The sequence below is a fragment of the Microcaecilia unicolor genome, chromosome 1 (genome assembly GCF_901765095.1).
Source record: "Microcaecilia unicolor chromosome 1, aMicUni1.1, whole genome shotgun sequence".
Classification (NCBI taxonomy): Eukaryota; Metazoa; Chordata; class Amphibia; order Gymnophiona; family Siphonopidae; genus Microcaecilia; species Microcaecilia unicolor.
In genome coordinates this window covers 401,995,566-402,021,602 of record NC_044031.1, presented here as the reverse complement: position 1 = coordinate 402,021,602, position 26,037 = coordinate 401,995,566, and the positions used below count along the sequence as shown (strand labels likewise).

The 26,037-nt window shown below is 42.7% G+C and overlaps 1 protein-coding gene across 1 annotated transcript in view; it reads right to left on the bottom strand.

The window, feature by feature from the left end:
• The window catches only part of JARID2 (jumonji and AT-rich interaction domain containing 2), a 538,197-nt gene that overhangs the window by 108,575 nt on the left and 403,585 nt on the right, over positions 1-26,037 (bottom strand). The window contains 3 exon segments of the mRNA XM_030211245.1: positions 2,645-2,715; positions 2,808-2,926; positions 25,046-25,138. Coding sequence (XP_030067105.1) covers positions 2,645-2,715; positions 2,808-2,926; positions 25,046-25,138 — 283 coding nt within the window.

The window sequence follows — 26,037 nt, the reverse complement described above, 5'->3', positions numbered from 1 at the left end:
ATGGGAACAAGAAGTGAGGTAATTACATTTGCAGATGACACAAAAGTATTCAAAGTTATTAATATGAATGCAGACTGAAAAACTGCAGGAAGACTGTAGAAATTGGAAGACTGGGCATCCAAAGGGCAGAAGAAATTTAATGTGGACAAGTGCAAAGTGATGCACATTGGGATTAATAATCAAATCATAGCTATTTGATGTTCAGTTCCACTTTATGTGCCATCACCAAAGATAAAGATCTAGACGTCATTCTATTCTAGACAATATGCTGAAATCTTCTGCTCAGTGTGCAGCGGCAGCCAAAAAAGCCTCTATCACTCCGTGGTGTAACCTCACCTCGAGAAGTGTGTGCAATTCTGGTTGATCTCAAAAAAAAAAAAAAAAACCTCTTTGCTAAATCTAGACCTTATCAGAAACCGAAGCGATCTTAGTGTCAAAGCTAAGACATCAGATTACCAATATTAGAATGAATTTCTCACATAAAGAACAGGTCAGGAAAAGAGTACGTAGTGACTCTGGACATTCGTACACGTCTCCATTCAGTAGTCCCACTTCTATACCCTCACCCGTTTCCTCCAACTCTTTTTTAGACCACATTTGGAACATAGGGGAACCCCAGGCAGGGTTACCTCAGAGAGAAGAACATATAACATACTAGGGGAGGGGGGGGGCGAGGGAGCATGGGTAGAGGTAGGGGCTTGAGCAGATTTTTCTAAGGGAGAGGCCGGATACCCTCCCACACAGACAGTTGGATGTAGATATACCTATATTTAATCTATAAAAGATAATGATTACAGAACAAAAGTCCAGGGTTTTACAAAAGGGGTTGTCATTTATACCATCAACTAGATACAATGCATTAAAAATATGAGTTGATCTATTTTGTTTCCTGCATAAATTACTAATTATTCACTCTTTTTGCAAAAGTGGGCCTGGCAGGAGGGCGAGGACTTGCTTAGCCTGATAGGCTCTCTGATAGGCTGTTGACGTCTGGAATTCCACTGATGCTTTCAGAGTCTGCAGGAGGGCAGGCTTCTCCCTCTACTTTGAAGCTACTACCATCGTCCAGCCAGTCTGCAGTGCTGGCTGTGACCAGAGAAACTGAGATGGTTACAGGTGAGAAGACAGTGATCCCTCACCTGATTAAGCTGACAGAGGTAACCCTCGACTCCATTTGGGCTAGTCTGGAGTCCATCTACAAGGTATGTTCTTCAGTTTTCCCTCTGGTTGGTGAAAATACCTTAAAGGCTCAGCAGCTTGAGGAAACTTTCAAAATATATGGAGGAGTGTGGTAGCCGTGTTAGTCCACTCTTAAGGTTATCAATAGAAATCAAACAAAATAAAACATGGAAAAGAAAATAAGATGATACCTTTTTTATTGGACATAACTTAATACATTTCTTGTATTAAGTTATGTCCAATAAAAAAGGTATCATCTTATTTTCTTTTCCATGTTTTAAAATATATGGAGGAAATTTGGAAAACCTAACAGGCCAACTTACTCAGGTTAAAAATTCTCAAACCTCTCTTATTCAAGATTGGTTATTATTTCAGAAGAAAACTGAGAACTATATTAAATTTTTGAACCTTCGCCTGTTAAATTTACCTCAGTTATTGACATTGTCTTCTAAAAAAAGCATTTTTCAAATATCTTCAAGAGGTTTATAAATATTCTACTGTGGCACTCCCTCCATCTGTGGTGGATGTTTCTTCAGACAGCCTGAATCTGATGGATATTTTGGAGATGTGACAGGAAGAGATCGTGCTGAGAACGATGTTGTTGGTGACTCTTATCTTTAATCAAGATAAAGAAGCTTTGTTGCAACTTTATTTTAAGACTAAAGGCTTACATTTTCCTGATGTAGCTAAATCTACCCAAGCCAGCCATCAGCAGTTCTTGAGACTTCATCAAAAACTTTTAGATACCCATATACCCATCTCTCCTCCTAGGGTGCAATAGCAGCTTCTCTCAACCTGCTTCCAGAGCCAACATTCACTCACCTACCTTATCTTCCCATCCAAAGGTATCGCTATTCATCTCACTCCTCATCTATGCAGCTGCCAAGAGTGGGCAGCTGCTCCAGTCAGTTCCTTCCCGTTGCCCACACCAAGGATCCCCCACCATCTTTCCTGTGGACCAGACTGCTTTCTATAGCACTCACACCTGCCAGCATCATGGTTGCTCTTTGGGCTGCTGTAACTGGAGTGGGTGGGCCTGGAGGCTGCCAGACTGGGCCAGAGAAAGCACCAGATGTGGTTAGAAACCTTTGGCAGTGACTGGGGGCACAGTAAGGGCCTGGCCCCAGGGATCAACACTCGTTCAGTCCATAGTGGTGATGTTCTTTGCCCCAGTACAGAAGGGACACAAACTCTACAACAATCATGCCTCTGACTGACCATGGTGCCCATCCTGACCTGCTCCACTCAGACATTGTAGACACACTGAATACTGACTGCACAAGAAATAGCTGATAAGCCTCCCGAAGGTACAAACCTAAGGTATAATTTAGAGCCAAGTGTTGAGTTGGCAAGCTGATCTTTTATATTCACTTTTTTTCTGAATGCAATAATAGGTGAAATGTATAACCTGCAGGAAATACAAAGGTATGGATTACGCAAAAATTTCATACATATGTCTGCTTACCAGGTACAGCACCAAGATGTCGCAGGATGGATCCTGAATTATTAGGAAGGACAGTAAGGTTCCACCCATGCCTGTGAAATTGAGACCACACCCATCATTTGTGACATGCAAGCAGTATGAAACAGCAGCAAACACCATTGAATATGTATACATTTGAATTTACCTTGAAAATGGCTCAGATTTCCCAACTGGAAAGCCACTCCCATGAGTGTTGGTATCTACTTTTCCACAATGCACTGCTACATGGCTATCTTTCTTTTCCACTAACCTCCAATACTCTTGCTGTAACAGGAAAGATGATCATTGCATATGCTTAGTAGAACGTAACAGATCATGCTGTATAACTTCCAAAAGCTCTATCGTACAAGAGATATTAAGAGGAGAACAGTCTGACCATAATCAACAGTACAGTATCAGTGCATTTTATTTGCTATATCTATCTATATATTACCCCCCCACACACACACACACACTTCAAATTTAAAAAAAAAAAAACAGGACAACAAAAACAAGCACAAAGTTCCACAAATCACTCAAGTTCTAATTTAAATTTTATAAAATTATCACTGGAAGTTAGGGATGAGGGTTGAAATTCGAAAGGGGTTATTCTAGCTAATCTTCGGAATTAACCGTATAAAGCCAGAGATCTGAATATTTTCCTTTACCTTGGTTAAATTCTGTACAGTCAACTTGTTGCTCAGACAAAAGGTAGGCAGGTAAACAGAGGTGGCGCAATAGTAATCCTGGGGCACATTTTAACTTGCCTGGGTAGCTCAGGGCAGAAAACTTTATCCTGATACTTAGCAAACCTTAATGGGGTAATTTTATCCAGATAACTCTGTCCTCACCAATTTGCTGAGTATGGACCCCATAACCAAGCAACCCTTTCCCAATATCCCTATCATGATCATTCAAAAAGTGCATTAGTGAACCAGATAATTATGGAAGCAATATTCAAAATTTTAAGATAAAGTTCATGGATACTTTTGATCGTGACCTTTGCCCAAATTTTCAAAGCAAAAGCATGTACATTTACTTTGAAACTTCTCATAGGTACAAAGTATTTGCTAACATTTGAACCTAGCTGTTTTGTTTCCTATGGGCATTTTTGAAATAGAAAAAATATGTGTAAACATCATGGATGCAGTGGAGCTGTAGAACTGTTATTTAAATGAGGTGGTTGATAAGACAATTGTGGGTAAATAACTTGCTTGGTTTCATCTGGGGTTGATGATCAAGAAGAAGGTAAGACAATTAGAAGGTATAAAAAACAAAGATTCATTGACTTTGTTCAAGGAACATCTAATAGGAAAGGATTCAGAAAGCAGGGAATGTATATTACTGACCAACTGAATACAGATCAAGGCATTTCTTTATAGGGTTACCATACGTCCAGTTTTACCCGGACATGTCCTGTTTTTGAGTACATGGCAGGGCAACCGAGCGGGTTTTGCCAGCCTGCCTGTTTGTCCGGATTTGCGGATGAACGGCAGACAAGCAGGTGTCCTACCTCCCCTCCCCTACCTTAGTGTGGTGCCCTGGTGGTCTAGTGACCTCTTCGGGGCAGGAAAAAGCCCCCTCTTTCCTGCCCGGAACGTCTGCAGACTGTCTTTCTCCCGGCACCGATTCAAAATGGTTGCTGACAGTTCAAGTGGCGGCCTTGCAAGACTTCCACAGACATCTTGCAAGGTCACTGCTTGAATTCTCGGCAGCCATTTTGAATCTGTGCCAGGCAGGAAAGAGGGGGCTCTTTCCTGCCCTGAGGAGTGCACTAGACCACCAGGGTACCACACTAAGGTAAAGGAGGGGAGGGGTAGTGAATGGAGTAATGTGGTTGAAAGGAGGCTGGAAATTTGAGGAGGGGATCTACATGGAGGGAGAGAGGAAATCTGGCTTTCTTGGGGGGGGGGGGGGGGGGGAGGTCAAAGTGACAAGGGGCGAGGCGCATGTCCTCTTTTTTCTTAGGGCAAATATGGTAACCCTATTTCTTTAGGATCCTGAAAATATTTACAAATGCATTTGGATCTAGTTTAATGGGTGGGTTTGGGCTTACCACAGATCAATTTATTTTATTTCATTTTTTTAAATATCAGAAACGGGCCCATGTTGCAAAAAAAGCATCTCCCTGCTTAGATACTAAATCCCTAATACCCTTTTTCTCCAAGGAACACATCTGAATCAGAGCCGAACGCCACTGTGGGGATCTCCTCACTTCTCCATAGCAACAAGATTGTTCTTTTCCCCATGAGCACCGCGCACTGGAGGAAAGCTTTCATTTTCGCCAGCATGTGCTCCCTGCTAGAGAAGTGGTCAAATAGTTGTCCAGGGGTAGGTCTCCAATCCGCATGCCAGAATCTAGATACCTGTGAAGCCACATCTTTCCAGAACTGATTCACTCCAGGGCACGACCAGAACATGTGGCTCAGATGGGCCCCTTGGGCCTTGCATTTTAGACAGGAGTCGTCCTCTTTCAAAGTTGCTTTCCATGCTCTATGAGGAGAAATGTAGAGCCTCAGAAGTATCGCCTGCCAAGCCAAATGCACTGTTAGTTTAGAGGTCATTAATAACTGTCTCTTTAATTGCTCTTTCTGCAGCGTGACTCCCAACTCTGTACTCCATTGTAAAGTCAAAATCTGGAGTGGCGTCTCTAAGATGAGCATGAAAGTATCGCAGTGGGACTCGCAAATGTGCGTCCAGTCCCAACAGTGAGTTAAAGCTCTCCCAAACCTCTGCCGTCAAGGAGTGTCTTGGCAGCGAGTTGACGCAATGTTTCAGCTGGTGATATGCAAAAACATCTTTTTTATCCAAGTGAAATTCAGGGCATATGTCATTTAGCAATTTCATCTCTCCCTGGTCCGTTAGCACATGAAATAAGATTTGGATGCCTTGAGATGCCCAATCCTGAAAGGTCACTGACGAACTTCCCACTGAAAAGTCAGGATTGCCCCGAATGGGCAGCAGCGGAGAGGACTCACTGTCCACTGAGAAAAACTTGGTTACCCATTTCCATGTCTGATACAAGGGCCTAACAATATGTCTTCATGGGACCCAACAGTCTACCCCTCCCTCCTTTCCCCTGCAACCAACTCGCAAAGTGTACCGAGCCAAACAACTTTGTTTCCACTGAAATGCAAGAAAAATGAGATGTTGAACGGAACCAGTCAGACAAATGTCTTAAACAGCTGGAAATGGAAAAATAACAGATTTAAAAGTCCCAGCCTCCCTTTTACCCTTAGGAAGTTGTGCCCTTTTTATGCTCATGCGAGCCCTTTTCCCCTGCCACAAAAACCAGTTTATCTTCCTATGTAGCCACCTTTCATCTTTGTAAAGCAGGTATAAGGGCAGCATCTGAAATATATATACCCACATTGGAAATAGTAGCATATTGTATAACGCCACTCACCCCAGAAGAGACAGTGGAAAGCCCTGCCAGCCCCTCAGTGTCTCTATCATCCTAAGTTTCAATGGTTCTATGTTCAAGGAATACAATTTATCTAAATTAATAGGGATCTTGACCCCTAGATAATTGATATAGTCTGTAGCCTATCTCAAGGGAAAATTGCCCTCCCAATGACCCATCATCTCCTGCTGACTGGGCAGCGCCACAGACTTTTGTAGGTTAAGCCTAAATCCAGAGTAAAAACCGAATTAGTCTACCACCGACAGCAGCCTAGGCAACGAGGCCTAAGGTGAAGTAAGTGTCAGCAAGAGGTCGTCTGTGTACGCCAGTATTTTCACCGGTTGCAAAGGGAGTTCCACGCCCGCAATGTCTGCATTTTTCATAATGTTATGTACTAAGGGTTCCAAGTACAAAAGAAACAAGAGCGGCGACAGAGGATACCCTTGTCTAGTCCCTACCTGCACTGCAAAGGGGGGGGGGGGGGGGGGGAATCTGCAAATTGACTAGCAATCTCGCAGATGGGTGTGTGTAAAGGACCTTAATTGCTTGATAAAATCATCCTCCCACCCCCGCAAATTCCAGGACTTTAAACAGGTATTCCCAGCTCACCTTGTCAAACGCTTTTTCAGCGTCTAAGCTGACCAGAAGCAAAGGAGTCTCAGTTATCTGGCATTGCGCTATGGATAGTAATAGTTTACGGACATTTAATGTGGAATGTCTACCTTTTACAAACCCTACTTGAGGTTCTCCCACCAAGTCCGGCAGATAGGGTGCCAGTCATGCTGCCAAAGCCCGGGCCAATATCTTGAGATCTATGTTTAAAAGTGAAATGGGTCTTTAAGATGTTACCTGCTCCCTTGGTTTCCCAGGCTTGGGGATCAAAGTTATTAACGCAGAATTTACACCCGTAGGGAAAGAGCCCCTCTGCACTGTCTCTTCATAATATTCTATTAAATGTCCACAAAACTGTGGAGGTAGAATCTTATAGTATTCATTGGAGAGCCCATTGGGGCCTGGCGCCGACCCCAAAGGAAGATTTTTAATCATCTTTTGAATTTCTTGCCCTGTAAGCGGCTGGGATAGGCGTTCTTGGGCTGAAGGGGGCAATCTGAGCAAACCCGCGTCTTCCAGATAATCCGTAACCGAGGGGCCCTCCCCCTGTTCCTCCCGAGAGAAGATTTTAGTAAAATACTCATGGAAAACTTGAGAAATCCCCTCAGGTGTAACTATCTTCTTCCCATTTTTGTCCAATATCTCCGAGATTAAATGACGTGCAGCGCGATGTCTTGCTATATTTGCTAGCAATTTACCGGATTTATTCCCGAACCTCTGAAAATTCAAGTGCTTTTTCATTTGTTCATGAATTAAAGTGTTCAACGCCGCTAACGAGGTGGACATATTATCCTGGGCTTGCTGGGATGGACAATGTATGTGTAAATGCTTCGCTCTTTTATATTCACTCCCTAAGCACAATACACTCGCCGCCTGCTTTTTCGCCTGCGCATATCTATAGGCAATAATCCCCCCACGCAACACAGCTTTAGATGCCTCCCATAATGTAATGGAAGAGGCACACAAGCTCTGATTATCTTCTATATATTGGTCCCATAATGTAACTAGGTGTTCCTTAAAAATAGCATCTTTATATAAATACGCAGGGAATCTCCAAAGGTGCCCCAACCCGCCCTGTATCACAAACTTGAGGTATTTCTAACAGGCCTATTGCTGCTCCCCGTACTTTAAAGAGCCAAGCCTGAGAAACCATTATATAGTCTAACCTGGACCAAGTTTTATGTGCTTTAGAGAGATGTGTGTAATCACAAGTGGTAGGGTTAAGGAGATGCCAAACATCTATTAAATTTAATATCTTGCTCATATGAGGAAGGCCCCACTGTATCTTTACACCTGTGCTGGGTCTATTACCTGATCTATCCATGCCAAAATCCATTACCTGGTTAAAATCTCCCCCCACACCCAGGGAGCGTCCGTATATCTAAATCCCAGCGTGATCAGTTCCTCAATAATCATTTGGTCCATACACAGAACATAAGTAAAAGGCTTGCCCGTTAAAGGTGACATGTACCAACATGATTCTTCCCTCTTTATCTTTATAGATTACTCTGATTTGACAAGGGAGCCCTCTCTTGATCATTATAGCCACCCCCCTGCATCCATTTCCAGCTGATGAGTAATAACATTCGCCAACCCATTGCCCGCACAGCTTCCTATGCTCCTCATCCGACAGTTTAGTTTCTTGGAGACACACTATGTCGTACTTATGGCACCTCAATTGTGTCAAGATTTTTGTGCGCTTCACTGGCGACGAGATCCCCGAGACATTCCAAGAGGTAATGTGCAGTGTCGCCTTATTCGCCAGGTACCCCCTTATAGATGTTCATTGCTGCTACTTGAACTTCTAGCCTCTCGGAGCCCAGCCCATCTACCAGGGACTTCATTTTCTCCATCGCAACATGTTCTTCTCCGCCCGTGCCACACTTTTCCCTCGAGCTCATATAGATGTACAATTCCTTCAGTCTACTGCCCTTATGTTTGTGTACTCCTCTCCACCTACCCCCCTCGGTTCCCCCTCTCTCCCTTCCCCCTCTTAGTGAACCCCCTTCCCTCTCCCCTCCCAGCCACCCTTTTCCCCCCTGCTCCCCCCTACTCTTCCTTCCTCCCCCTTCTCCAGCCCCCCTTCTCCATAACACATGTCCAACCCCCCCCCCCCCCCCCCAAATTTGTGGGCTAGAATCACATTGATGCACGAGGCCCTTCTGCCCACCACAAAACACTTTAATATCCCAAAGCCTACCCGTTGTCTGAAGACAAGATAACATAAACTTCTGCCCCACACTTTTACAAACTCTCCTCGGTACCTTACAGTTGTCACTCTCCGCTGCCCGCTCTGTCCACATTACTGCTTCCACCACTCTTCTTTATGTCTGTGACTAAGACCATTGCATCAGTCACATTATCAAAAGACTTCCATACTCCTGCATGTTTGATCTTTAAAATCGATGGGTATAGGAGCATGAAATTGGCCTGCACCTCATGCAGTCGACAGCAGAGTGGTGTAAATTGTTTTCTTTGTTCTTGTAGCTGGGCAGAGTAATCTTGGAAAATTTGAATCGTGTCCTTCGAACTTGGTCTCGTTCCGCTTTAAGCGGTATCCCCATAGAATCTCCACCCTGTGCAAATAATTGTGAATTTTTAGGATTACTACTCGAGGTGCAGAACGGCCATTTTGTTTTCTCCCCACGCGGTGCACTCTTTCTAGACACAGAGGCCCCGCGTAGTCTGATGTGGCGAATTCAGCTTTCAACCACCGTTCCACGATGGACCCTAGGACCGAATCGCTCACCGACTCTGGGAAGCCAACGAGTTGCAGATTCGCTCTGTGGGACCTGTTCTTGAGGTCGTCCAGTTTCTCGGTGAGTCCTTCCACCTTTGCCACAAGCTGTGTGATCTGAGCATTTACAGGGGGTGCAGCATCTTCCAGTTCCGACACACACTGTTCCAAACTCTCCAGTTCGCTGCGCTGTTTCCCCCAGAAGCGCCTCAATATTAGAGAATTGGGTAGACAGGCAATCGAGCTTTTCCTCCATCGCCTTTTCCACCGCTGTCGTTATTTGCAAGAGTTGTTCCAGGGAGAATTTCTGTTCCTCCGACACCTTCTGGTTCTCTCTCCGGTGCTCTCCCCCGTCCTCTCCTCCTTTGGGTTTTTCTCTCTCCCGCTTTGCTCCTTTGCCCATCATTTTTTTTCACAGGCGTCGCTATAAATTTGTCCATTGGTACTAGTAGTACTAGAATGGGCAGAAATATCCGAAGACAGCCAGGTTACAAAGGTTTTACTGCGTGGAGGGCTTCGGGGCCTCAGAGAGCAGAGAAGACATGTCTCACTCTCTCTACTGCATCACGTGAACCTCTATTTCATTTTTTAAAAGAAAATTGATATTAGGGCTGCTAGAAAATGGAATAATTTAACTTTAGCTCCTCCTTTAAACAATAAGAGATCTATGGATGCATCCTTGTAGCTAATCAGGATGCCTTCCAGTGATGGAGTAGAACTGTAAATTTAAATAGATTGTATCACTTTAGAATGGTGACAGCAGGGGAAGAAGTTGACATACTGAATGAGATCGAATGAATGTTATGTTGGTCTGACCCAATTCCCACCAGTTTTTTTTAAGGGGTGTAAATCTTAGATAGCTCCTCTGTTAGCATGCCTGATTAATGTTTCCTTGTTTTTGGGTTCTTAACCTAAGACTACGAAACATGCTATTAAAATCTGCTTACACAGGGAGGGGTGGGGAGAATGCTGATAGAGGTTTTTGATTAGCATGTACTTTGTTGTTTTTTTTTTTTGTGGTGTGTTTTTGTATTTTATTTTAAACTGCTTTTATTTAAGGGGTGTATAAATGTGTAAAATAAATAAATAAATAAATCATATCATCTGGTCTTTCAAATGCCATTTGTTAGTAAATTTACTGAAAAACATTTCTATCAAAAAGTACTTGTTTATATGGAGGCCACAGGTGCTTTATGCACAGTTGACAATTAGTTATTTGAAAGAGTCAATGGAACAGAAAGTTTTAGTTTCTTTATTAAATGTTATTTGCTTTAGTAGGGACAAAGAAACTGCTGCTTTCTCTGTCTTGATCAACTTCACTATAGCTTGATACCATAAAAGCATCAATTACTTAAAAAAATAAAAGATTATTTGAATTAGGACTTCAGGGATTCGGGTTAGATTGGATCTCATCTTTATCAGATAGGTCTCAAATGATTGTTTGAAATGACAGAACTCAGAGACTTTCTTCACTATGGTCTCCCACAGGGCTCAGTCTTAGGTCCACTGTTTTTGGATGTATATCTGAGTCCTGTGATTTCTATTACAAAGGGATTTGGATTGTCTTGCTAATGATGACCAACTTTGGGTGGAAGTTGGTAAAGATCAGAATGCGGCCTTTGGATAGATGTTTACAGGAAATCTTGCAATGGTTAAAAAAATTGAATTAACCTAAAATTTAGACAAATTCCATTACATATAGTTTACAAGACAGCAGAAGGCCTTGATTTCAGCACCATCAACTGATGGGATCTCCCTCACTGAGAAGTCAATGGTTAAAAAATTGGAGAGTTTGAGCAGATTACTTCTGTTATTCGTACTTTTTCTAGTTTTCGTTTGCTTCATCTCTATATATAAAAGGCACCACCAACGTTCTAAATGAAGCCTCCAGCCGGAAGTGTGAAGGGGGAGAGATATCCGGTTTCCCCATGAGTGTCTGCCCCGCCCTCGCTCTCTCTGTAACACAAACAGTGAAGGAAAACACAGCAAAGCACGAAATCAAATCGCTCTCTCTGTAACAGTGAAGGACTCAGAGGGGGGAGGGGAGAGAGGGCAGAAGCCCTCACTATCTCTGTAACACAAACACAGCACAGCAAGAAACTTAACATTGAAGGACTCGACTCCCAGGGGGGAGGGGACAGAGAGCAAAGGGGACAGACAGCACAGGGGAAGGGAGAGAGGGCAGAGGGCAGGGACACACACACTCCCACATGCACACAGAAGAAAACCTTGCTAGCCCCCGTTTCATTTGCATCAGAAACGGGTTTTTTTTACTAGTAGGTTATATTCTTTATTAAAACAAAGACCTAGCTGTTTTGTTATATGCTGTTGTTACTTCAAGACTAGACTACTGCAGTGTTCTTTACTGTGGTCTTCCACAGTATCAGCTAAAAAGATTGTATCAGCCAGCTCGTCTTTTACCAAATAAGAAGTCACTGGACCATTTTGCCTCTATTTTGGCAGAATTACACTAGCTACCGATTGAATATTGTTTTTTCTTTTCTTTCTTTTTTTTTTGGCTGTTTATTGTGGCTTAAGAACTGGTTAAAAAACAGAAAATGGAGTAGGGTTAAATGTTCAATATTCTCAATGGAGAAGGATAAATAGTGGTGTTCTCAAGGGAATTTGTCCTGGGACTGCTGCTTTATTAACCTCTAAACAGGAATAATGAGAGGTGATCAAATTTGCTGAAAACACTGTTATTTGAAATTGATAAATCACAAGAGGATTGTGAGAAATTGCAAGAGGACCTTTTAAGATTGGGCATCCAAATGGCAGATGATATTTAATGTGTGCAAAGGCAAAGTGATGCATCTAGGGAGCGGAACCCAAACTACAGCTACATGATGAAAAGTTCCATATTAGGTGTTACCACCCAAATAAATGATCTAGGTGACATTGTTGATATGTTGAAATCCTCTTCTCAGTGTGCAACAGTGGCTAAGAAGGCATTCATATTTTATACTATAACGCAGCAGTGAACAAAATGCTAAAATTTAGAGTGAGTGATGCTTGTGTTTTCTATGTCCCATAATAAATCCCTTTGCTTTTTTCTGACGTATTAATAACATACATAAAAAAAATTGAAAGGCTTACTTCAGAACCAACATGCATACCTATCATTGTCTCAAATTAAAAGCCACGCACTTCCCCGAGCATTGCAGACTGGTTCTATGGAGCCAAGAACACCACTTCAGTCAACTTTCAAGTCTGCAATGTTCACAGTTTTGCTTTATAAGATATAAGACTAGCCAAAGAAAGTTGCTTACTTGTAATAGAGGTTCTCCACAAACAACATAAACCACCCAGACAAGTGGGTGATGTAATCTAATGGCATCTTCTAGTGGCAGGCTGTCTTACTGAAATCAAAGTCTGTTGAATCTCAAGAAGCAAGCTGAGAAACTATCATGCTGTGCTCAACATCTATGCCATGAGAACCAAACTCTATAGACTGGGATGAAGAAGTGCTATGTGGATTTGAGTGACCAGTTCTGGGAATATGTCCAGCCTTATAATCCTCTGTTTGGAAAACTCCAGCACAACTGAAAAACTAATTTGCCATGGCCAACAAGGAGCTATCAGAATTACTGAGTCATACTAGGAGTGAAATTCTGGCTGTTAGAGGTATTGGAGCTAAATCTGATTTGATTATTATTAAATAATCTGTGTATTAATTATAAAGGCAATACATATGCAAGTATAATGTACAGTAAGAGTAAACATTGCCAAACAGCCTCATGCCTTCCCGTACCTATCCTGTCCTCCCTCTTAACTACTCCAACAACATAAATAACCATGAATGGCTCAGGGCCTGGACTCTCATGACCCCGAGTCTACCAATGTCCAACAATCCCTTTACCCCATTGTCTCTTCCCCCTATCGACTATGAAGGTACCCGAGAATTATTCTGAAAGGTTTTTAATACCTGGCTGCTTGCTTTGGAAGATGCAGAATGTTAAGTAAGGTTCCCAAATTGAAAAAAACTGTTTTTGTCTCTTAGGATGATTCTCAACTCCATAAAATTCCCACAATATCAAAGCACCACATAAGGCTTTCCCAAAAAACTGCGCTCCCCTTGACCCTGAGCCCCAAATAGCAAGCTGGAGTTAAATAGAATCCCCTCTACCGATAATTTTGGAAATGTCCTAAAAGGAGAGCCACCCAAAATGCCTGTATGTGTCTACAATGCCATATGCCATAATACAAAGTATTATCCTGAGTTTTACATTTCAAACATTGAGGAGTGATGGCACAACCTGCATGAAAAGCCTGCTTTTACCAGAAATAGGCCATATGGACTACTCTGAATTAGCATTCTTGCAGTTCAGTGCTATGCACTAAAGCCTGTATTGATTTAAATGTATGTTGGTCAATAGATGTCGTAAGTCTATACCTTTACTCCAAGTCTCCAGCAGGGGAGCATAATTTTCTATAGGTTATTACCTTCTTAAACCAAGAAATAGATATTTCACCTGCTGCATCTCCTTCTACGAATTCCCTCAAGAGGCAGCTGAATTGAGGTGACAGACTTGCTGAACCAGCATAATAATGCAAAATTTGTAAATCAGCAAATCCATCAGTTGTAGTGGAAGAAAATCATTGTTGTAAATCCACATAAGACATGAAGGATCCATCTTCTCTCATCAAACATAAAATGCCTTGAGATTTCCATCTCTGAAATACAATATTATCTAGCCCGGGTTGAACATCTAGGTTTCCTACTAAAGGTAGGAGCAAACTACTATTTGGATCCTGTTCCCATATTCTCAACACATCCCTCCATAAATGCCATAAAAGATGTAGCAATACATTTTTTTAAAATGTAGCCAGGATTGCAGAGATCCAAATGTAGAAGATAAAGAGGGTGTAGAAGCCAAAAGAAATCCCACTCAAAGGAGCTGTCCATGTACAGCATGAATCCCATAATCCAGTCCCTAAAATGATGCATTAAACAAGCCTTATTATATTGTTTCAGATCAGGGATACCGAAATCCCCCTATAAGATAAATCCATCGCTTTTCTGGCTTCTTCCCAGCCTAGCAAAATCTGTTAATCATCCTCCTTAACACAGCAAGAAGTGGAAGAACCTGCAGCATGTAAAGCCACCATGAAAAAATGATCCTGTGATATAAATTAATTTTGTCCTGCTCTGAAAGAGGCAAGTGCATCCACTGTTCTATCTGCATCTTAGTATCATGTAACAATTTTTTTTAATACTCAATCTATATAATTAACCAGGGTCTATGAATAGCTGGATGCCTCTGCCCACTTGAATGGAAAAGTTGGCCCCCAGTCCCTATGCAGCATAGTCATCCCTGCCCACGAATGCCGCTATCTTGAACTATCCAGTGGCCAGCTGAAAACCTTTAATCTCCGGACTGCTCTGAATCTCCCATATTAAAGGGTCAAGATTTAACACAAAAAGTAATGGGGGCAAAGGGCAGCCTTGTCACATAGCCCTAGGAATGCCAAATGGGGTAGATAAGCAGTCATTCACCCATACCGTAAGCCTGTGGATTACAATAGTGTGTTGCTATAGCTTTGACAAATAGACTTCAGATCCCATATGCCTCTAGCATTCCATAAGGAAAATCCCATACCACCCAATCAAATGCTTTTTCGGCATCAAAGCTGATGAGCAATGATGGGTTCCCCTCGAACTGGGTTAACTCCAGTGCTGCTATTTTCCTAATGTTTTTGGAGATCAATTGATCCATCACAAAGCCCACCTGGGGTTCTGCAATTAGGAAGGGTAGCACCTGAGTGAGTCTATTAGTCAGTATTTTAGCACAAAGTTTGGCCTCAAAACTTAAAAGTGAAATGGGGAGACAGAATTCTAGTCTATCCAAGTCTCTTCCTGGCTTCAGAAGGACAATTATCTGTGCCATGTTAAGTGTATTTGGAAGAGATCTGTTGGTGATAGCAGTAACAAAATACTCAACTAGGATCGTTACAATATTATCCTTAATTTATAGAATTCACTTCTAAACCCATTAGAGCCAGGAGCTTTGTTTAATGGACTTCAATTGTCCATTCCACTTCTTCTGGCTGAACTGGTGCATTCAATTTCTATAAGTCAGTATGTGAAACCTGTGGAAGGTTTAAACTACCCAGATGTCACTAGTTAGTGGGGTCTGCACTGGGTTGTCATGAAGAGAAGATTAAAAATTTCAAAATACTTTAGCGACTTCCACATCGATATGTGCCAACACCCCTTACTCATTTTGCAAAGTTGTGATCTTAGTGGGTCCCCTAAAACGTTTAACTAATTTTGTCAGGAGACTACCACTTGTATTAGCATATTTATATAAACAATATTTGTAATAAGCAAAAGATCACTGCATAGAGTGGTGTATGAGGAAATTTCAAGCCTGTTGAGCTTCCAGTTAGGTGACTATTTTTAAATCTCAGTATTTCTTGATTGCTAACCTTTTTTTGAAAACTAGACTATAATTTCACCTCTGAGAACAGCCTTAGCCACCTCCCAGTATAAAATAGGGTTGGGTGAGATGTTCCCGATTACATTGTTCACAGTGACGCCATTTATCAAGCAGGAATTCACTGACTGTACATCAGGGAAAAGATCTCGAGTAAGCACAAGATTATCTGGGCCATGGTGATATCTGGGCCATGGTGGAATGTGTCCTGGATAAATGAGTGTAATCCCACTCGAGGAGGTGCAAAGTCCACCACATATCCACCATGTCTAAGGCTGTGCAAATCCTGGAAATCCCTCCTTGAGGAGAAACATGAGGTTTCCCGGGGGGATGCAATCTTTCTGAGGATTGAGCATCATTAAGATCACCACCCAAATTTTGGCAGATTATCCAAATTATGTAAATTCTTCAACAAAATCTTGTAAAAGTTTCTATCAAAGGAATTTGGTGTATAAACATTGCATAATACACATTGAACCCGATTTATGGTTTCAGTTGCTATTACAAAACAAATAGGGTAATACAGCATACACAGAAAGTATACAAACAAAAAAAGCAACACTGGGCCTTCAAGACTGAGACAACAGGAGTCCTTTATTAACAGGTGACCCGACACGGGCTGTGTTTTGGCGTTAAACACCACCTGCCTCAGGGGTCAGGGTTTGATTGTGCATTAGTATATCAGTTCAATGCCTGCACAAAATTATTTCACACAGGTTGAGAGTGCCTTGGGCTGAATGGGTTATCGAGGCTGAAATGATATCAGTGTAATTTCAGTTTGTTTTTCTCCTTCCAGTCACATCAGAGCATTCTGTTTATCCCTTAGATCCTCTTCTATACCCCTATGGACCTCAACTTCTAGTTCTGGCTATTCTGCAATGCTAGAAAAGAATGATCAGACAAGAACGTAAATCACCTAAGGACACTTCCTGCAAGGTCTAGTTCTGCTACATGTAATAGCAAACACTCATGATGAACCAGGTCCAAGGCTGCACTCAAGGCTTTTAGTCTAGCTCAGTTTAGCATACAAATTCCAGGTCCGAAAATTGCTGCCATGCTCTAAAAGTAAGGTCTCGGCTTAAAAGTTTTTCTATGGGTCCCTCGTCATACAAACGGGGTCCCAGGTTCAAAAATTACTGCCATGCTATACTGTTATAAAAGCAAGGTCTCAGCTTAAAAGATTTTCTACTGTTCCTTCGCTGCATAAGTGGGGTCCCAGATCCAAAAATGCATGTGTAGAAGCATGGGCTAAAATCACAAAGAGGAAGAGAAGCCACATGCTTCTTAACTTGTATGCGCATGAAGGAGTATCAATTGTACCGTATGTTTCCCTAGCAGAGAAGCAGATCAAAAATATGGTTTCCTTGTAGCGGGTGAAGCCGGAAAACAAAAAGAGAAGCTGCACGCTTCTTAATAGCAACACGATGATGTCACCAGGGAGTCTGTCGGATATGCCCGATGGTCAGGTTAGTGGAGGTTGGATAATTGACACTGTACTGTACTTGAGAAACAGCGGGTAATAGTCTCTGTATTGAGGACTCAGTGCCAGTGTTGTAGAGTGAGTTCTTTGTTGACTGTTTTTCCACAGCACAACTCCTTTTCTTCCAAGACACACTGAGATGTGGCACAGCGCCAGCCTTTTGGCACTACACCAAAGAATGTCTGTGATAACGCTAAACTTTAGTTTTTCTAATCTGGTCCCGGTTAGGAAAAAGCAATGTGTGTAAGACTGAAATCACACTCCTTAGATCAGAAATGACATGGTTTAAAATTTTACCTGCTTCTTTTTGGAAGATTCTTTAGCTGTGAGCTTTATCCGTTTAAGCCTCCAAATAGAATGCATCCCTTGGTAATCTCCTATGACCGCCCCTATTACAAGTAGGACACCCTTTGAAACCTTGTTTGTCTCTGGACATATAAAACAGCAGATTAGCAAAATTGAACACAATGGCTCCCGCTGATAGGAAAATAAAGGAAAAATTGGGCCTCTTTTTGTAATTTTCTGTGAAATAGTGGATTGAAGAAATATTTACAAACTAGTAAAAAAGCCCCGTTTCTGATGCAAATGAAACGGGGGCCAGCAATGTTTTATTTTGTGTGCATGTGGGAGTGTGTGTGTCCCTGCCCTCTGGCCTCTCTCCCCTCCCCCCTCTGAGTCCTTCACTGTTACAGAGCCAGCGATTTGATTTCGTGCTCTGCTGTTTTCCTTCACTGACTGTGTTACAGAGAGGGCGAGGCAGACACTCATAGGGAAACCGGATATCTCGCCCCCTTCACACTTCCGGCTGGAGGCTTCATAGAACGTTGGTGTTGCTTTTTATATAGAGAGATATACATTTTTAGCCATTAAGCCACATGGATGAAACAGCTATCAAAGCACATCTATGCGAAAGAGAAGCAGAAAGATGACAGGAGCACACTACATGGGAAGGTATGTGCATGCACAGAAACTATTTTTTTAAAGCTTTTAACAAGGCACACATAACCAAGCACATATAAAAGGAACTATATACCAAACGTACTGTCAAATTATAGCATTTATATCATCTCCCATATTCTTCTTCTTCTGTTGAATCATCCTCAGTCAGACTGTATTATTTGCTCCTGAAGCTAGTTCCAAATTTCTTTGTATTTATCCAAGCAAGTTTAAGCATCTAAGTAAGCTGTTCTATCACTGCCACATCAGTTACAGCTACTTTCCAATCAGTTCAAGAGTTCCGAAGTTCTTCTCCAAAAATAGGCAACAGTGATTCTGGACATATGTAGGAGTTGCATCATTAGTTCTTTTTGGTGCTAGTCATTTGTAGCACCAATGGAGGTACAACAGTGGTATGAGAATTCAAAAGAAAACTCCACTATGATCTTAAAGACAGTATGGTCCTCCAAACAAAACCTGTCAAGAATACAATCAGGCTCATTTTCGAAAGAGGAGGACGTCCAAAAAGTGACATAAATCAGCACTTGGACATCCATCTCACAGAGACATCCAAATCGGTATAATTGAAACCTGATTTTGGACGTCTTTGTCAGAAGTCCGTAACAAGGACATCCAAATCTCAAGGGGGTGTATCGGAGGCGTGTTCAAGGTAGGACTTGGGCGTTCCTAAGACTTGGACGTCTTTGAGCCATAATGGAACAAACAAAGTCGTCCAGCACTAAAACTTGGATGTTTTCACCCAGACCTGTTTTTATCATGAATAAGGCACAAAAAGGTGCCCGAAATGACCAGATGACCATTGGAGGGAATCGGGGATGACCTCCTGTTACTCCCCCAGTGGTCACTAACCCCCTCCCACCTCCAAAAACATGATTAAAAATATTACTTGCCCGCCTCTATGCCAGCCTCAGATGTCATACACAGGTCCATGACAGTGCATGCAGGTCCCTGGAGTAGTTTTAGCAGTAGGTGCAGTGCACATCAGACAGAGAAACTGATACATAAGAATAACCATACTGGGTCAGACCAATGGTCCATCTAGCCCAGTATCCTCCTTCCAACAGTGGCTAATCCAGGTCACAATTACCTGGCAGAAACCCAATTAGTAGCAACATTCAATGCTACCAATCCCAGGGAAAGCACTAGCTTCTCCCCCATGTCCATCTCAATAACAGACTAAGGACTTTTCCTCCAGGAACTTGTCCAAACCTTTTTTAAAACCAGATATGTTAACCGTTTACCATATCCTCCAGCAGCGAGTTCCACAGCTTAACTGGGCCTGATGCTACTATGTGGTATGCTATCCTTATCCTATCGTCTTTGGCCTCCAAATACAACAGCTCTGGATGTCATGTTGCCACAAAGTTTACTGAGGTTTCAAGAAGGCCCGTGATATGAATATGATTGCAATGACTCCTATCTTTAAGGTTCTCCTGACACTCCTTCACAAATTTCATCTTCTCCAATGTTTTAAAACATCCACATGCCCTCAATATTACCGATTCTTAGTTCTATGCTCTATACTGTCTCCTCATGCTTGCACACTGAAGAGATGAGCTTGACCACTTTTTCTACCACTATTACATATCTTCAGCCAATGTTCTTCATGATTTTTTGTGAAAATGTTTCAAGATACTATTTAATCATATCTGTTGAATTATTTATCATGTGATAAGTATGAGGCTGTCCTATCCGGGGTAGGCCACTAGAGGGCGCTAGTAGGAGGATAGATTGTAAGCTCTTTGAGCAGGGACTGTCTTTCTTCTATGTTTGTGCAGCGCTGCGTATGCTTTGTAGCGCTATAGAAATGCTAAATAGTAGTAGTAGTAGGATAGGTGGAGGTCACTAGGACCGGGGAGAGCCCTGGGATGTCCACAGGTGTAGGAGGTGTTAATATATGGCCTAGCTTTAAGGCTACCACTGGAATAGTGATGGCCAAAGCTATGCAGCCTAAAAACAACTGAAAAAGTACTGACTAGGCCAAACAACAAGTAAATGATTTAATATTTGAGAATCTGCAAAAAGCAGGTCTGAATAATGACTTCTGACACAAATTGGTACAATTTTTAAATCAAATATAGCACCTGTAATGAAAGATCAGATGAATAAAATGGAGCTTATTAGTTTTGGTATACAATGATACAGAGGTAATACAGAGTTCATGAGAAAGGTATGAAAAGTATTGCAGCCGGAAGATGTGAAACTGTTATCTCAACGCTTCCCAAAACATGTTGATAATTAGCAGTAGCTGAGAACGGAAGGAGTTGGGTACATCAGATAGCAGATCGCATGGGAAAGTATGATCTCAGAAAGTGAGAAAGATTAGGAGCAAGGTATCTCACCATTCACTTCTATGGAGAAGATAGGGTATAAAAGAGGAGAGATTTTGGCTCAGTTTGAGAGTCCTCTCCAAAGCTTCTGTCAGACGGCGAAGCCCTGTGCGGCTGAAACCAGAATCTGATGTCTGTATTTGTATCAACTTGAAGACCTGTGTTTGGGTAAGAAATAAAATGTACCTATCTATCTAAACCTATCTCTGTCTCTATTTTTATTGATTCTATCTTCTCTTTACCTAACATTTAGCCTAAGGTAGATCACATACAAGTGACACTCAGTTTTGGACAGAAAGCAGTAGTTATGGGAATTAGTTTTCAATTACGGCTCCTAATGCCACCCCAGAACAGACCCCCTTATGATTGGGTGACAATGGAGGTTAGAGAAACTATACAGAACCTGATATATGAACTAAGTACCTTTAGTCCCCCATGTGACGGAGTCAGAAAGAGGTCTATAAGAAGAGGTAAATAAAAACAGAGGTTATGGGCTGGGTCCTGTGTAGCTAATTAACCACTTTATACCCCACGGGAGTGTGAAAGGAAGGGGGAGTGAGCTGGCAGCAGAAGAAGAAAGATCCCCCTGGAAGATACTGGCTAACCCTATGGATTTGTGGTGGACTGTGTGTCCAAAGGAGAGAAGCAGGCTGAAAATCCTGGGGTAAGAAGTCCCTAAAGCATTAGTGTTGGACTGGGTGTCCTCAGTACTTATAGAACTGTGTGCTCAAAGGAGGAAGGACTGTGTGTTCCCAGTACTTGTAAAGAACTGTGTGTTCAAAGGAAGGACTGTGTGTCCAGGACTGTGGGTCTAAAGTACTGTCAGAAGCAGGCTGCAAAGCCTGGGGTTGGGAGTCCCCAAAGTATTGAAGCTAGTACTGAGCCCATGTATCTGTGTGGGGGGGGGGGGGGGGGCGGCGCGGTGTGAAGATCTATGAAAGCATAAAGTATTAAGCTAGAAGAAGTGTGCCCAGGGGCTGGAATAAAGAGTTGCCTGAGAAATATGCAGTTGGTGAGACCTGTTTAATTTGCTTAGTGGGAACCAGGTCACCCTGAGCGAGAAGGGGTAGCACACTAATTTGCATATGATCTGCATATTGAGAACCAGGTCACCCTGAGTGAGAAGGGGGTTATCACAAATGCAGTATCTTCCAGGGAGATCTTTCTTCTTCTGCTGCCAGCTAGCTCACTCCCCTACTTTTCACACTCCGGTGGGGTATAAAGTGGTTAATTAGCTACACAGAACCCAGCCCATAACCTCCTACACCTGTGGACATCCCAGGGCTCTCCCCGGTCCTAGCAACCTCCACCTATCCTCCTACTAGCGCCCCATTGTGGCCTACCCCGGATTGGACAGCCTCATACTTATCACAATCACGAGAGGAAAATGTCACCAAGAAAGTGGAGGTACACTAGGATCCTACGCAAGGAAACGCACACAGCAGGGAGTAGGAAGGGAAGGCTCCTCCAAGAAACCGGGGAAGACGTATATTGTAAATCAAACCTTTATTCCAAGTTACACAGTGAAAAACTCAACTCGAAACAGCTGTCCCGTGAGTAAGCAATTATTAAACGTTTATCTTTGAAGTACTCATGCTTTTCCAAAATGTGCCAATGTCTTCTGATAGATTTTTGTATGTCCCTTGCCAAAAATGAAAATTTAAGAGTACATACTAAACCTCTCTTGTGGGTTTGGATCTTAACAAAAAATCACGATCTTCAGACACTGCTCTCTGATAGCCTGCTTCAATATGTTTCTTAGGATACCCTCTGTTCTGGAATCTTCGTGCCATCGTTTTAGACTGATTTGTGAAAACATCAAAATCTCTACAAATGTTTTTCAAACGTAAGAATTGACATAATGGTAAATTCTTCTTCAATGTATGGTGATGGTAACTATTGAAGTGTAAAAAGGCATTACGATCCGTTGATTTTCTAAAACGTGTAGTTGTGAAATGGTAATCATTTTTATGGATTGATAAATCAAGAAAACTGATTACTTTGTCATCATACTGCATTTTAAAATGAAGATTGGGATCCTTGGTATTCAACCAATCAAAAACGTTTTGTAGTGATACAGTGTCGCCTTTCCAAATTAAAAATATATCGTCTGTGTATCGTTTGTAAAACAAAATCTGTTGTTTTTTTTCAAAGTGTGCCACATACATTTTATGAAATAGTTTTTATACCTGTCTAATGGTTTATTTTGTATAAATTTTTTTTAAAAGGTTTGCTTGTGTGTCTAAAGTATATATTATTTACTTATTTATTTTAAAGAGTTTATTTGTATACTTTATATTAAGATACATATGTGATGTTTATTTCTCCTTTTTTATATATGTAATATTTTTTAACTAGTAAAAAAGGCCCGCTTCTGTAAGAAATGAAACGGGCGCTAGCAAGGTTTTCCTTTGAGTGTGTATGTTTGACAGAGTGTGTTGTCAGTGACTGTGTGTGAGAGAGAGAGAGAGAGAGAGTGATTGTGCGAGTGTGTGTGACAGAGTGTATGTCTGATGTAGGGGCAGCAGCAAACAAAAACAATAGCCCGGAGAAATTAAGGGTTTGCAGCTCTACCATTTTGCTGACAGGTTTTAAGGCCGAAGGAGTGCCGCTGCCACCGCCGCTCCTCCTCCTCCTCGCTCCGCACAGCCACTTTGCTCTCCATGAACGTGTTGGCATCCCCGGGCACGGTTCCTTCCCTCCTCCATGCCTCGGTCGCCACTCTACGCCTCACTCGCCTACCAACGCCATGTTCGCCTGTCGGGGGCTGGCGGCAGTGGTGCTGCTGTTGCTGCTCCTCGGGCTGGCGGCTGTGGTGCGAGTTCCCCCCGATGCCCGCTGATTGGCGCGCGCTGATCAGCTGGCACGCAGTGTCTGGGCCTTTAAAGGGACTTAGACATCCCTACTCCCGGTCCCCAAAGCCTACCTAACCCATTCACCGCCGCCACCCGGTCAGTTTACCACAGCAAGCAAAAGGCAGGCTTTCCGCCGCCGCTGCCGAGGAACGCTTCTTGCTTTCATTTGCTTGACCAACCAGTGCCAACCATTAGCGAAAGCCGGTGTAGTAGCTGAGCAAGGTCACGGTTGCTGCGCGCCTCTTCTGCCCCTGTGTGCTGGGGTGGAGCGGGAGCAAGGGACAATTCAGTCTCGGCCCGCTCAGCGTTTTCTGGCCTGGACAGTCCACCAGCGTGAACTGCAGCGTGTGGTTTCCGCTGGTGCCCAGGTGTTGGAGTACGGGCACCGCGAAGGAGGAGAACCCCAGGTCCAGGGTGATGCCCTGCTCACGTCTCTGCGGGTTCTTGTCGAAGGCCGCCGTGGACGCGGTCGTGCTCAGAGGCCGAGCCAGCAACGGCTTCCCGCTGCCGATGTGACCCAGGACCCTCCCATTGAAGTTGAGAATTTCCCTTCCGCAGAGGAGGGGGAGGGGCGACGTGCACAGAGGTGGATCGGCAGGGTCAGGGGTGGGGAGCGTAGCAGCATGGTTGAAGAGGGCAGTTCGGGACGGCGGCAGTCTCATCAGCTGCACAAGGTTTTTGTGGGCGGTTGGTGAGTGCGGCAGGTTCGGGAGGGCGGTAGCCAGTCTCGAGCCTTTTCGCTTTGCTTGTTTGTGCGCATGCCAGTGGCATTCGATCAGCTGTGGTTTTTTTTTTCTCTCCAGGGATGAAGTCATAATGCGGCCACTGATGTCAGCCTGATCTATGGAGCCTAGCAGACCAACTCCGAGGGAGCCACGGTCCCAGGCAAGACAGAACGTTGGAGGTGAGAATTATTATATAGGATAGTAATACTTATTTTGTAGACTCCTGAGGAAGGCGCTTTTTAAAGCCGAAACACAGCTGTGTCGAGTCGAGTTTTTCACTGTGTAACTTGGAATACAACTTGATTTACAATATACGTCTTCCCCGGTTTCTTGGAGGAGCCTTCCCTTCCTACTCCCTGCTGTGTGAATTATTTACCACATCATCTGTGTTCAAAATCTCCTGTTGATGAAGAATCCTCTCTGTGGGTCATCTTTTCCTTTCTCTGAGGCACCCTTTCAAGGCTCTTTCTGAGCTGCCTTGCCTGCCCACATCCTGGAGATAGATCCTTTTCATTTTCCTTCAATATATTTAATCAATGGTCAGCCAACTCTCAACTAAGTATTATAACCCGGGGAGGAACAGGAGCTCATCCAGCTTGGTGCTTCCTCTAGCACATCACACGACTCCCTCCTCCAGTTGTTTATCAGGCACTGTCAGATAACATAACTCACATACATGGCTGATTCATCCTGTTTGTTGCTGGAGAACCAGAAATGCAGGCAACATTTGCAAAAAACTCAAGGGAACTGGGAAAAAAACTAATGTAAGAAATTAATACAGACATTGGATTCAATACAAAAAGTGCTCTACAATACTCCCCTACCCTCATGACAGGAAATTCAAATGTCTGCTGTGTCCCAATCTTACCTCTATTTCAGCTATTGCAGGATCCCTATTGAAGCACATGTTCATAATGTTCCTTGCTGTTCGATAAAATGTTGTTAAAGAAACAGATCTTCCCTGTGGATTAAGTGCATAAAAATAGGTTGACTATCTACATTTTTAAAAAATTTCATATATTTATACAGACTTCAGAATTTAATGCCAAAGCTATTATTACTTTCTTTGTACTTTAACAATTACATAGCATAAATTTTATTTTCGCACTAAGCAACCTTATAAACGTGTAGTAAAAGAAGAACAGAGGCTACTCGATACATTGCTACAAGTGGGAGCATCGATTAAGGAAAGTGCTCTAGAGCAGCGGTCTTCAAACCTGTCCTGAGAGAACCACCAGCAAGTTGGGTTTTCAGGATATCACTAATGAATATGCATAAGAGATCTGCAAATAATGGAGGTGACAGGCATGGAAATCTGTGTCATGCATATTCATTAGGAATATCCTGAAAATGCAACTGGCTAGTGGTCCCCTAGAACAAGTCTGAGACTCATTACTCTAGGGCATAAATCATTACAATTCAAAATACAGTCCACTATCACCCTGTAATAGCACTTACATTTTTCACTATACCTATGAAAACAATTTAAGGTGGAAATTCAAACTATATAAGCAAAATGGGGATGTACCTGTTGCACAGAGCTGCACAATCTAGATCAGTATTTCCCAAATCAATACATTTGAGATAGATTCACATGCACTGCCTCCACTGTATGTAAATCTCTCTGGAATCATCATTGTGGATATTCTGAAAACCATACTGGCTCTGAGATTCCCCAAGGTCTAGTCTGGTTATCTGCTGGTTATCTGTATGGCCACAATGAATATACATGATAAATATCTGCATACAAGATTCAAGTGTATCAGAATCTGTCTTATGTATATTCATTGAGGCAGTGCAGAAAACCACACCTCCAGGTATGCCTCCAGGGCTAAAAAAACACTAGTTTTGATGATCTGG